We start from the raw sequence: 12,282 nt of genomic DNA, 5'->3' as shown, positions 1-12,282 counted from the left end.
GTAAATTCGAAGTTTGCATTCAGACTGCTATCACCTGCTGGAACCGAACTCTAAATTTTCAGTGAGTATCACTTGTGATACCCCATGAATAGGCCCATCAAGATCAGGCCCAAACCAAATTTTGGACTCCCGGCCCATCCCTATCAAGGGTAGAAGGTCCATGATGGAACCCATGTATTCTCAAATAAATAACAGGTTTGAGAGTCTAACTATTCATTCACTATATTGGTTTTTAGCAGCACCCTTAGCTGCTCTCTCATTATATTCTCAGTCTCGAACTTGAGCGTCGGAGGGGCTATGTCGAAACACTCTTTAGACCCCCTTCTAACGGTCCTCTTCGTGATTTCAGGACTAAAGTAAATTCGGGATCTGCATTCGAACTTCTATCACCTGCTGGAATGAACTCTAAATTTTCAGTGAGTATCACTTGGCGTCGTCTGTGGGAACACTTGAGCTGAGACGTAGAGATGGTATGCCGAAGAGGAAGCAGAAGAACTAACTCAGCATCGTCGCGTCCTCAGACGAGACACGAACAATCTCATCCTGAGACGAGACATGAGCAACCTCGTCTTGAGACGAGAGCCGAACGAGGTCCTGAGATGAGAGCTGAACAACCTCGTCCTAATGAACATGTGGGGAACCTGACCCTGGAACAGTTAGGTCAATTTATTAACAAGACAGTAGACGAGGCCATGAAGAGGAACCAATAGTCTATGTTTGCCGAAGAACAAGCTCTTCACCAGAGCGAGAGGGGAATGCTGAGGGTCATCAGAGCAGGGTTGAAGAGTCACAACCCCTCCAAAGTGGGGAGAATCCCGAGAGGGAGGAGATGTGGAAGGAGATAAGAATGTTGAGGCAACAATTGGGAAACAGGGCTCCAGCGCCCAAGGGAAAGAGTCATTTTTCTCTCGCCATTTTGGAATAAAGGCTTCCCCCAAGTTTTCGACAATCGAGCATGGTAGAGTATGACGGGCTGTACTGACCCAGAAGAATGCTTGGGAAGATTTGAGATGCGGCTTTGTTACATCAGTACTCAGATGGAGTTAGGTACAGGGTGTTCCTGGGCACGTTGGTGAGATCAGCCTAGCAATGGTTTAACACCTTGCAGACCAACTCCATATGGTTTTTCAAGAATTTTTCTACGGCTTTCTTGCACCGATTTGCTAGCAGCAAAAGGCACCATAAAAATTACCTGAGCCTGTTCGTGATGAAACAACAAGAAACTAAAAATTTACGAGAATTTATCCAGCGTTTCAACAATGCAGCGCTGGAGATACCAACGGCTACCTCTGATAGCATGATAAGTGCCTCCACCCAAGGGCTGAGAGGAGGGGAATTCTTGAAATCGTTTGTCAAAAATCCTCCATCAAGTTATGATGATCTGTTAGCTCGGACAGGAAAAGTATGTAAATCTAGAATATGCCCAACGACACAAAAGGATGGAGTATCAGCCTGGGGAAAATAGAGTTGAGGGACCGGAAAGAGGATGTAGGAAGAGAGGTGCGGGCGAGAGAGTAGAGGATAAGGCTAGGGGCAGAGGACGATTCTCATCCCATGTACCTCTGAATAGGAATCGTGACAAAGTGATGGAAGTGAAGGAGTGAGAAGGGAGGTGGGAAAAATCACAAAGGGTTGAAAATGATGCTAGATTGCCTCTGCCCGATAGACAAGAGAGATCCTCATCTGAGAGTCGCCCAAGGTCTTGCCTGTCCCCTGGGCGAGGCTAGGGCCCTCTTTGGATAAACATAGGGTAATAGAGCCGAGAAAAGAATGGTGGGGTCAATATGTACCTTGAGAGCCTGCCGATCAAAGGAGGAGAATGAATGAGTTCAACTCTCCTACGAGAGGAATGATTCATATGATCTTTGGAGGTGCTACTGATGGAGACTCCGGGCGAGTTCGTAAAGCACACTGAAGAAGGTTGGAGAACTTTGAAATATACAGGGATGCAAACTTACCACATAATCCCATCATCAATTTTGGGCCAGAAGACCTCTGAGGCGTTGTGGCTCCACATAATGATCCCTTGATGGTAATGACCATCATTGCCAATTACAACGTGGCAAAGATCTTTATTGATAATGGATGATCCTTGAATATTTTGTTCAAGAGAACGTTAGATCAGATGAAAGTTAAAGGATTTGAGTTTGAGCCGGTCTCTACCCCTCTGTATGGGTTCGAGGGACAGGCCATTCAGCCATTGGGTCAAATTGTTATTTACTTATCCGTGGGGAGTGATCCTTGTTGGGTAACCAAGATGATAACCATTATGGTGGCAGACACTCCATCATCGTATAATTGGATCTTGGGACGGCCAGCCCTAAAGGAATTTAGAGCCGTAGCTTCCACCTATCATCAGAATCTTAAGTTTCCAATGAGAAAAAGAATTGGAGCCTTGTGCAGAGACCAAAAATTCACGCGTCGGTGTTATGAAGGTGTAGTGAAGTAGGAGGGAAAAAGAGCGCGTGTGGAAGTTAGCACGATTGGGAAGGGAAGAAATGGGTGACTTGGTCCCGAGGAAGGTACAAGAAGAGCATAGAGGAAAGTTGGACCCAAAGTGGGGGGTCTTTTCAGAGCAATCGAGAAGCTTAATTCTGGAGTTTAGTACTTGGAGGATGCTCAAAGAAAGGCTTTAAAGAGACCCTATATTCTTACTACCTTAGGAAATATTACTCTTGACTTTATCGTTGATGTATTTCGTTTTTGAATTTGTCCTATGTAATCGGTTGAAATTTAATAGAGCCAAGTTCTTATATTAGGTTCGTGGATGATGTTGTATTATGAGGGTGATATGAATTAAATTTTACCTACTTGGGTTGAGCCTAGTAGAGGAGAAGAGGTGAGGAGAATAAAAATTAAATTTTACGTACGATACTGAGCCTAGTAGAGGAGAAGAGGTGGGGAGATCAAAAATCATATTTTACTTACTTAGGCTGACCCTAGTAGATGAGGAGAATGAAAATTAAATTTTACCTACTGTGCTGAGCCTAGTAGAGGAGAAGAGGTGGGGAGATCGAAAATCAAATTTCATCTACTTAGGCTGAGCCTAGTAGAGGAGAAGAGGTGAGGAAACTCAAAATTAAATTTTACCTACTGAGGCTGAGCCTAGTAGAGGAGAATAGGTGAGGAGACTAAAAATTAAATTTTACCTACTGGGCTGAGATTAATAGAGGAGAAGGGGTAGGGAGATCGAAAATCAAATTTTACCTACTTGGGCTGCGCCTAGTAGAGGAGAAGAGTTGAGGAGATTGAAAAGTTTTATTTTTCCTACTAAGACCCGGCTTAGCAGAGGAAGTTACGATATGATTGGGTGAGAATTTTATTTTTGTAAAGTGGTGAGTAGGTGAAAATTTCATTTTCCTGCTAAGACTCGGCTTAGCAGAGGAGTTATGAGATGCTGAGGTGATATTTTTATTTTTCTGCTAAGGTATCGCACAACAGAGGAGTCATGGGTGAGGAGGTAAAACTTTTATTTTCCTGCTAAGGCATCGTCTAGCAAAGTATTCATGGGGTGAGGTGGTGGAAATTTTTATCATCTGGGATATGTCTAGTAGAGGAGAAGAGTTGGAGAGAATGCAAATTAAATTTTACCTAATGGGCTGAGCCTAGTGGAGGAGAAGAGGTGGGTAGATCGAAAATAAAATTTTACCTATTAGGCTGAGCCTGGTAGAGGAGAAGAGGTGAGGAGATCGAAAATCAAATTTTACCTACTGAGGCTGAGCCTAGTAGAGGTGAACAGGTGAGAAGACTGAAAATTAAATTTTACCTATTGGGCTGAGCCTAATAGAGGAGTAGAGGTAGAGAGATCGAAAATCAAATTTTACCTACTTGGGTTGCGCCTAGTAGAGTAGAAGAGTTGGGGAGATTGAAAGGTTTTATTTTTCCTGCTAAGGCCTGGCTTAGCAGAGGAGTTACGAGATGTTGAGGATGAAAATTTTATTTTCATGCTAAGGCATAGCCTAGCAGAGGACTAAAGGGGTGAGTAGGTGAAAATTTCATTTTCCTGCTAAGGCCCGGCTTAGCAGAAGAGTTACGAAATGATGAAGTGAGAGTTTTATTTTCCTGATAAGGCATAGTCTAGCAGATGAGTAAAGGGGTGAAGAGGAGGAGATTTCATTTTTCCTGTTAGTATCAAACTTAGCAAAGGAGTCAAGGGGTGAGGAGGTAAAATTTTTATTTTTCCTGCTAAGATTGAAGAGTCAAGGGCGCGGGGAAGTGGAAATTTTATTTTCCTTCTAAGGCCAAGTAGAGGAGCTTGAGATGGTGATGGTGAAGGTTGGAGCCTCGTAGATGATCTTGAGGTGATAAGAGTGAAGAGCTCGAAGTATGGAGAGAAGGGGTTCACATTTTTCCTATGGCAAAGTCCTAGTGAGAAGAGTTATAAGACAAGTGTAAAGAATTTAAATTCTCGCTGTGCAGTGGTGAGGCGAGGCTACGGGACTGTGGCGAGGCTATGGAGTGGCGAGGGTGGCTGAGGGCGTGAGTGAAGTGAAGGAAAAGCGAGGTGTGCAAGTGAAGGGCTGGGAGGGCGAGGTGGTGATGAGAGGAGGCTGCGGGCGAGGGGATGTGGAGAAGGGCTGAAGGGCGTCTGGGAGGGGCGAGGGGCTGCACTCGGCGAGGAGGGCGAGGGCGAGGGCGAAGAAAAAAGGCGAGCGCTTGAAGGTTCTGGGCGAGGGGGCGAGCGCTCGAGGAGGGAAATGGCGTGAGGATGGGCGAGGGTGTTCGGGGCGTGCGCAAGCAAGGGAGAGGGAGGGGCGAGGCTGCCCGATGTGAGGCTAGGGAGAGGACAGGTGCCGGCAGGGGAGAAGGAGGGGTGAGGATGCGCGAGCTTAAACTAGGGCACGACTATGAGGTCGGTGGGCGAGGACGATAGGAGGACGAGCGAGGATGGGTGCTGGCGAGGAAGAAGGGTGAGGGTGCAAAGCTCGGAGCGACGAGCCGAGGGAGGCTGGGATGCGCGCGCGACGAGGGCAGGGTTGTGCGGACGAGGGCAGGAAGAGCGTGCAGGGCAGTAAGCGAGAGTCGGGCTAGAGAGAAGTGATGGAAAGGGATATGAAAGAGTAGGGCGACGAGCGAGGTTGTGGAGCAGCGTGGGTGTGGAGAAAATATTAAGTGGAGACAGGAGAATGAAACATGGCGGGAAATGAATGACTATCTATAGGGGCGCCGGCACATTTCTAGCCTTTCACAATGGGAAGGTGATAAGTGCAAGAATTGCACTTAATTTATATGTTAATCCATTTGATCTATGTTGGTTTCGAACAGAATTACGCCTGTTTTTGTTGTTTTTTGTGTCGTGCAGGGGATAAACAACTAGTTGATGGTTTAGAGCAATCAGAGGTATTTTTGAGCGTGAAAGTGCGATACACGAGAGCCACAGCGCCACAACAAGCGCCACAGTACTCATTTTTGCGAAAGGACAAGCGCCTAGACGCTGCCCAAGAAGCGCCGCGGCGCCTCATTGCCGAAGAATAAGCGCCTAGGCGTTAAGAACAAGCACCGCAGCTCCTACAGGAGCGAACCATGGGCACCTAGGCGCTACTTACTTAGTGCCGCGGTGCTAATGGTGGCGAGGAAAGATTAAATGAGCTTCGAATTACGGCCCAGATGGAGAAATAAAAAGGAAATTGAGGGTTCAGAATAGAGGACGTCGTTTGGAAGGAAAAAGACAGATAAGAGAGTAGGAGCGAACACGAGACGAAGAGCCAGAAGCGAAGATCGATCGCAAATACAAAGAACGACGGATCTAGGGACAGAGACGACACTTCGGATTTGTCATTTATTCTTTCACGTCTATCTTTTACTGTGTTGCAATGTCTAAAACGTTAAACATGTGTTGTTTCTTTTTAGAATTCGTCATGAACTAATTTTCTAGTCTAGAGAATGACGTAGCTTTGTTGATACGATGATTTGACGCAGTGGTTTATTTGATTGAATTCCGTTTTGGTTTAATTGTGTTCTCTGTGTTTATTTGACTGCAATTTACTGGCCATAAATTGTGTGTTGTCTGATTAGTTCTACAACTCAGGAGAGGGACTAGGATTATAGATCATTAGAGACGCATCGTTGAATAATTATATCGTTCGGAAGGACATATAACTTTAGCAAGGTTTAGGCAAGAACATTGTTTGCATTTATCATTTAAATTTAGATTCTTATTAGGAATGTTTGAATCGAGGTTTGAATGATACAGTTTATTCGTCATTTGGGAAAGAGAGAATAAAATAATTAAGTGTTCTTGGCCATTAAATAATTGGAATTCATGATTATAAATTTAACTGGGAATAATGATCGTAGAAACTTAGTGAAATCATTTTTCTAGATATTTTCTCTCACTGTTATTTCTCAACTCGGTGATTAGATTAATTCTTTATTTTCAATTAATTCGTTTAAGCCAACCAAAAATTTTACTGAATTTTTTAAATAAACTCGGGACTATTCTAATTACAAGCATTGATATACGTTTATATACACACTCCTCGTGGGATCGACACTTGTACTCAAAAATACATTTTACTATAACTTGACGTCGTGCGCTTGCGAGCAATCAAGAAAACACGCAACAAGTTTTTGGCGCCGTTGCCAGGGAGTGTAAAAAATTTGAATTTATATCAGTATCGTTACCAATTAGTCTAGATTTTAATTTAGAGCTTTTTATTTTATTTTATATTGATTTAGTTTTTCATTTTTTCTGCTTGACAGTGCATGCTAAGATCGCAAAACCCTGACTTGCTTATTTTTTATCCGGAGATCGAAAGAACTGCGAGAAGATTAAGAAAAGCAAGAAGAGAAGAGATACAAGCAATGGCTGAATACAGAGAGAATGACAGACAAAACCTACCAGAGACTATAGCTATCAGAGATCACTTCCGACCAGTTATCAACAATCATTACTCTGGCATTGCAAGAGGGACCATCAATGCCAATAATTTCGAGTTGAAGCCTGCTCTGATCAATATGATTCAGCAAAACTAGTCTGCTGGAACTGCCACTTCTGATCCTCACGTTCATTTGAGGACATTCCTGGAGATCACGAATACGGTAAAAATTAATAATGTTCCTGATGATATTATTAGATTGTGTTTGTTTCCATTTTCTCTGAGGGACCAAGCAAGAGAATGGCTTCAGTCGCTTCCTTTGGGGAGTATCACAACATGGCAAGAGTTGGCAATGAAATTCTTGGCGAAGTATTTTCCTCCAGTAAAGTCTGCACAGTTGAAGATTGAGATTAGTACTTTCAGGCAGACTGACTTTGAACAACTCTAGTGAGGCGTGGGAAAGATACAAGGAGCTGTTGAGAAAGTGCCCGAACCATGGTTTTGAATACTGGGTGCAAGAGGAACAGTGGATGCAGCAGCTGGTGGCATGATCTTTGCTAAATCTCCCGATCAAGCTTATGACCTGCTTGAACAGATGACTATAAATAGCTACCAGTGGCCGTCTGAAAGGGCAGGAGTAAAGAGGGCAGCTGGAGTTTATGCTGTGGATCCTATTACGTCACTCACTGCTCAGGTATCTGCATTGACCACTCAAATTGCAGCTATGAATAAGGTGAGCACATTAGAGACTGAGAGTCCATCGCTTGTTGCTGAAGAACGAGCTCTTCCTGAAGAAGCACAGTACATCAACAACAGGAACTTTGGTTGCTACGAAGGATATCAAGGTAACCCTCCCCCTAATACTTATCATCCTGGTTTGAGAAATCATGAAATTTTTCGTATACGAATAATAAAAATGTGTTGAATCCTCCACCGGGGTTCAGTACATCAAAGGGGGAAGGAAAGCCTTCATTTGAGGATTTAGTGGGAACGTTTGTTGCTGAATCTGGAAAAAAGATGGCAAGGATTGAGTCTCGTCTTTACAATATGGAGGACTCACATAGGAAATATGGGTGCGACGATGAAATCTTTGGAGACGCAAATTGGACAGTTGGCCAATGCTTTGAGAGAGCAGAACATGGGTCAATTTCCTAGTAATACAGAAGTTAATCCAAAAGAGCAGTGCAAGGCAGTCACTTTGAGAAGTGGAAAAAATTGGAGGTGCAAAAGTCCACGGAGAAAATAGACAAGAAGAAGACTGTTGAAGAGGGTTAGTTTAAGGATAGAAAATAAAATAAAACTGAGGAGTCCAAGGTCGAAGTTGAAGTTGAACAACCTCCAGTATTTAAGCCGACCCTTCCATACCCCCAGAGGTTCAAAAAGAAGAATTTGGATGATCATTTTGCAAAATTCTTAGAGATTTTTAAGAAGATACACATCAACATACCATTTACTAACGCTTTGGAGCAAATGTAGAATTATGCAAAATTTATTAAAGATGTGATGTCTAAGAAGAGGAAGCTGCAGGAGTTCGAGACTGTGAAGCTGACTGAAGAGTGTATCGTCATTCTGCAAAAGAAGCTACCACAAAAATTAAAAGATCCAGGGAGTTTTACTATTTCTTGCTTTATTGGTGGTTCTAAATGTAGTAAAGATTTATGTGATTTGGGAGCAAGTATTAATTTGATGTCATTTTCTATTTACAGGGAATTGGAGCTTGGAGAGGTTAAACCAACCACTATCACATTACAGCTTGCAGACAGAAGTCTCACATATCCTCATGGGATCGTTGAAGATGTACTGGTAAAAGTGGATAAATTTATTTTTCCTGCTGATTTTGTTATTTTAGATATGGAGGAGGATCATGATGCTCCATTAATCTTTGGGAGACCGTTCCTGGCAACTGGAAGGGCATTGATATATGTGCATAAGAGAGAACTCACCTTGAGAGTCGGTGGAGAAGATGTTATTTTTAATATGTATCAAGCCATGAAGAGATCAAATGAGGTAAGTACTTGTAAAAGCATTGATGTTATAGACTCATGCATGTCTCTTGATTGTGCAGGAACTAGGGATCCTTTGGAGACCTGTTTAATAGGTGCTGCAAGAACTGTTGATGAAGATGATTGGGAAGTGAAAGAGAAATTATGGCTCTTGATGGATCACAGAAAGAAAGAAAAACGGATGCACCGCTTGAGGAATTGGAGGTACATGAACAAAAAAAGGTAATACCGCCTTCCCCTGATTTGAAGGAATTGCCAAGCTACATGTGCTATGCATTTTAGGTGAAAAGTCGACATATCCGGTAATCATCTCTTCCTCTCTTACTTGTAATGAAAAAGATAAATTATTGAGAGTATTGAGAAAATTTAAAACTGCTTTAGGATGGTCGATTTCTGATATTAGGGGAATTAGCCCCACTATCTGCATGCTTAAAATTTTGATGGAGGATTCGTATACTCCTTATGTGGATCATCAGAGGAGGTTGAATCCAGCTTGAAGGAAGTTGTAAAAAATGAGGTGTTAAAATTGTTAAATGCTGGCGTAATTTATGCTATTTCTGACAATAGTTGGGTGTCTCCTGTGCAAGTTGTACCCAAAAAGGGTGGAATAACTGTGGTTAGAAATGAGAATGATGAACTAATATCTAATCGTACTGTAACTGGCTGGCGAGTATGTATTGATTATAGAAAGTTGAACAATGCTACACGTAAAGATAATTTTCTACTGCCTTTTATTGATCAAATGCTTGATAGACTTGCTGGTTATTGGCATTACTGTTTTTTAGATGGTTATTCAGGTTATAACCAAATTGCTATAGCACCAGAAGATCAGGAGAAGACTACTTTCACGTGTCCATATGGCATCTTCGCTTTTAGGAGAATGCCTTTTGGGCTATGCAATGCACCTGCCACTTTTCAGAGGTGCATGATGGCCATATTTGCATATATGGTGGAGGAAATAATGGAAGTCTTCATGGATTACTTTTCGGTATTTGGTTATTCGTTTGATCATTGTTTACTTAACTTATCCTTGTTTTGCAGAGATGCACGGAAAAGAACTTAGTTCTTAACTGGGAAAAATGTCACTTTATGGTCCAAGAGGGCACTTTTCTTGGACATAAAGTGTCTTCTAGGGGATTAGAGGTAGATAGAGCCAAGGTGGTTGCAATAAAAAAACTTCCCCCACCAAAGAACATCAAAGGAATAAGGAGCTTCCTAGGACATGCAGAGTTTTCTCGTAGATTTATTAAAGATTTTTCAAAGATCACTAAACCCTTGTGTAATTTACTTGAAAAAGAGTCTAATTTTATAATTGATGATGATTGTTTGCAGGCATTTGAGAAGATCAAGAAGGCATTAGTTACTGCACCAATTATGATAGTACCGGACTGGAACGAGCCCTTTGAGCTGATATGTGATGCAAGTGATTATGCAATGGGCGATGTCTTAGGCCAAAGAAGGGAAAAGATGTTTAGGGAAATTTACTACTCAAGCCGCACAATGGATGCCGCACAGCAAAATTACACTACGACTGAGAAGGAGATGCTTGCAATAGTGTTTGCTTTCGACATATTCAAGCCCTATTTGATCGGCACAAAGTTAGTTTTTTTTACTAACCATGCAGTTATTCGCTACCTATTTGCCAAGAAGGATGCAAAACCACGCTTGATAAGGTGGATTTTGCTACTACAAGAATTTGACTTCGAGGTCAAAGATAAGAAAGGAAGTGAGAATCAAGTGGCTGACCACTTGTCGAGACTTGAACTAGAGGAGAAGAAAGAAGAGGGTGCTATACAAGAAACATTTCCGGATGAGCAACTCTTCGAGGTAAACTCTGTACTTCCTTGGTTTGCTGATATTGTAAATTTTTTGTCTTGTGGTACCCTTCCTCCAGATTTGAGCCATCATCAGAAAAAAGAAATTTTTCCATGATATCAAGTTCTTCTTGTGGGATGATCCATTTGTGTATAAGAGATGTACTAACCAAGTTATTAGGAGATGCGTGGATGGTGTCGAAGCACACCAAATTCTGGAGCAATGTCATCCGTCACCTTATGGTGGACATTTTGGAGCAACACGAATAACAGCTAAGGTATTGCAATCTGGTTTTTATTGCCCTAGTATGTTTAAAGATATTTATACCTTAGTAAAATCATGTGATAGATGCCAAGGTTAGGAAACATCTCTAGGCGTCACAAACTACCACTGACGAATATTTTGGAAGTGGAACTTTTTGACGTTTGGGGTATAGATTTCGTGGGACCCTTTCCCCCTTCTTTTGGTCATTCCTATATTTTATTAGCTGTGGACTATGTTTCGAACTGGGTGGAAGCAATTGCCACCAATACTAATGATGCTCGTGTTGTAGCTAAATTCGTGCATAAGAACATCTTCACCAGTTTTGGGACACCAAGGGCCATCATAAATGACGAAGGTACACATTTTTGCAATAAAATTTTCAACTCACTTTTGGCTAAATACAATGTGAAGCACGAAGTGGCACTAGCGTATCACCCTCAATTGAATGGACAAGCTGAAATATCCAACAGGGAAATTAAACAAATATTGGAGAAGACAGTCAACATTAAGCGGAAGGATTGGGCACTCAAGTTGGATGATGCACTATGGGCATACCGAACTGCATTCAAAACACCTATTGGGATGTCTCCCTATAGGCTCGTATTTGGGAAAGCATGCCACTTGCCGCTAGAATTGGAGCAGCGAGCATTCTGGGCAGTTAAGAAGTTGAACTTTGACTTGAAAGCTTCTAGCGATGTCAGAAAATTGCAGCTAAATGAAATGGAGGAATTTCGAAATGACTTATATGAGAATGCCAAGATCTACAAAGAGCAGACTAAGAAGTGGCATGACAAAATCATTGTACGAAGGGATCTCAAACCCAGGACAACAAGTACTATTATTCAATTCTCGTCTGAAATTGTTTTCTGGTAAGCTGAAGTCGCATTGGTCAGGTCCATTTGCTGTAGAGACAGTGTATCCTCATGGGGCTATCGAGCTGAGGTGCAGTGATGGAAGAACTTTCAAGGTGAACGGACAACGGGTTAAGCCTTACTATGGGACCGAAGTTAGGAATATCGACATTGTCAATTTGAGCAAACCGAAGTAAACAGACTGGTGACAGTCGGGCTGACGACGTTAAACCAAGCGCTTGTTGGGAGGCAACCCAACCAGTATCGTTTACTGCTTTTGTTATTTTATTTTCAGTAGTATAATTGCTTTTACATCTTCTTATTTTTATTGAACTCTGCATGTGACGATTAGAGATTGATATGTGTTTTATTATGCAGGTAAAAGTTGAACCGGGCATCGAAAAAAATAATAAAAAACAAAAATAAAAATAAAAAAAATTTGGGAGACTTCAGCGCCGCAGTGCCCCAAACCAGCACCGCAGCGCCAAGATATGCGAAGAGACAGCGCCTAGGCGCTAGGAATCTAGCGCC

At 42.2% G+C, this 12,282-nt stretch overlaps 1 protein-coding gene across 1 annotated transcript; it reads left to right on the top strand.

The window, feature by feature from the left end:
- Positions 1-7,365: 7,365 nt before the first annotated feature.
- LOC142504902 (uncharacterized) lies at positions 7,366-11,948 on the top strand. The gene is made up of 9 exons (XM_075617743.1): positions 7,366-7,663; positions 7,883-8,039; positions 8,525-9,043; positions 9,389-9,491; positions 9,607-9,618; positions 10,154-10,419; positions 10,817-10,913; positions 10,985-11,596; positions 11,775-11,948. The coding sequence occupies exons 1-9, from the start codon at positions 7,366-7,368 to the stop codon at positions 11,946-11,948; spliced, it is 2,238 nt and encodes a 745-aa protein (XP_075473858.1).
- The last annotated feature ends 334 nt before the right edge of the window (positions 11,949-12,282 follow it).

Source organism: Primulina tabacum, chromosome 10 (assembly GCF_025594145.1).
Source record: "Primulina tabacum isolate GXHZ01 chromosome 10, ASM2559414v2, whole genome shotgun sequence".
NCBI classification, from domain to species: domain Eukaryota; kingdom Viridiplantae; phylum Streptophyta; class Magnoliopsida; order Lamiales; family Gesneriaceae; genus Primulina; species Primulina tabacum.
This window is presented reverse-complemented; position numbering and strand designations above follow the sequence as displayed.

Bases quoted from the DNA above. Each gene is read 5' to 3' on its own strand.
- LOC142504902 (XM_075617743.1), top strand. From the start codon at position 7,366: ATGATCTTTGCTAAATCTCCCGATCAAGCTTATGACCTGCTTGAACAG. The intron at 10,420-10,816 runs GTTAGTTTTTTT...CCAAGTTATTAG, and splicing joins CCCTATTTGATCGGCACAAA to GAGATGCGTGGATGGTGTCG. The intron at 10,914-10,984 runs GTATTGCAATCT...ATCATGTGATAG, and splicing joins CAACACGAATAACAGCTAAG to ATGCCAAGGTTAGGAAACAT.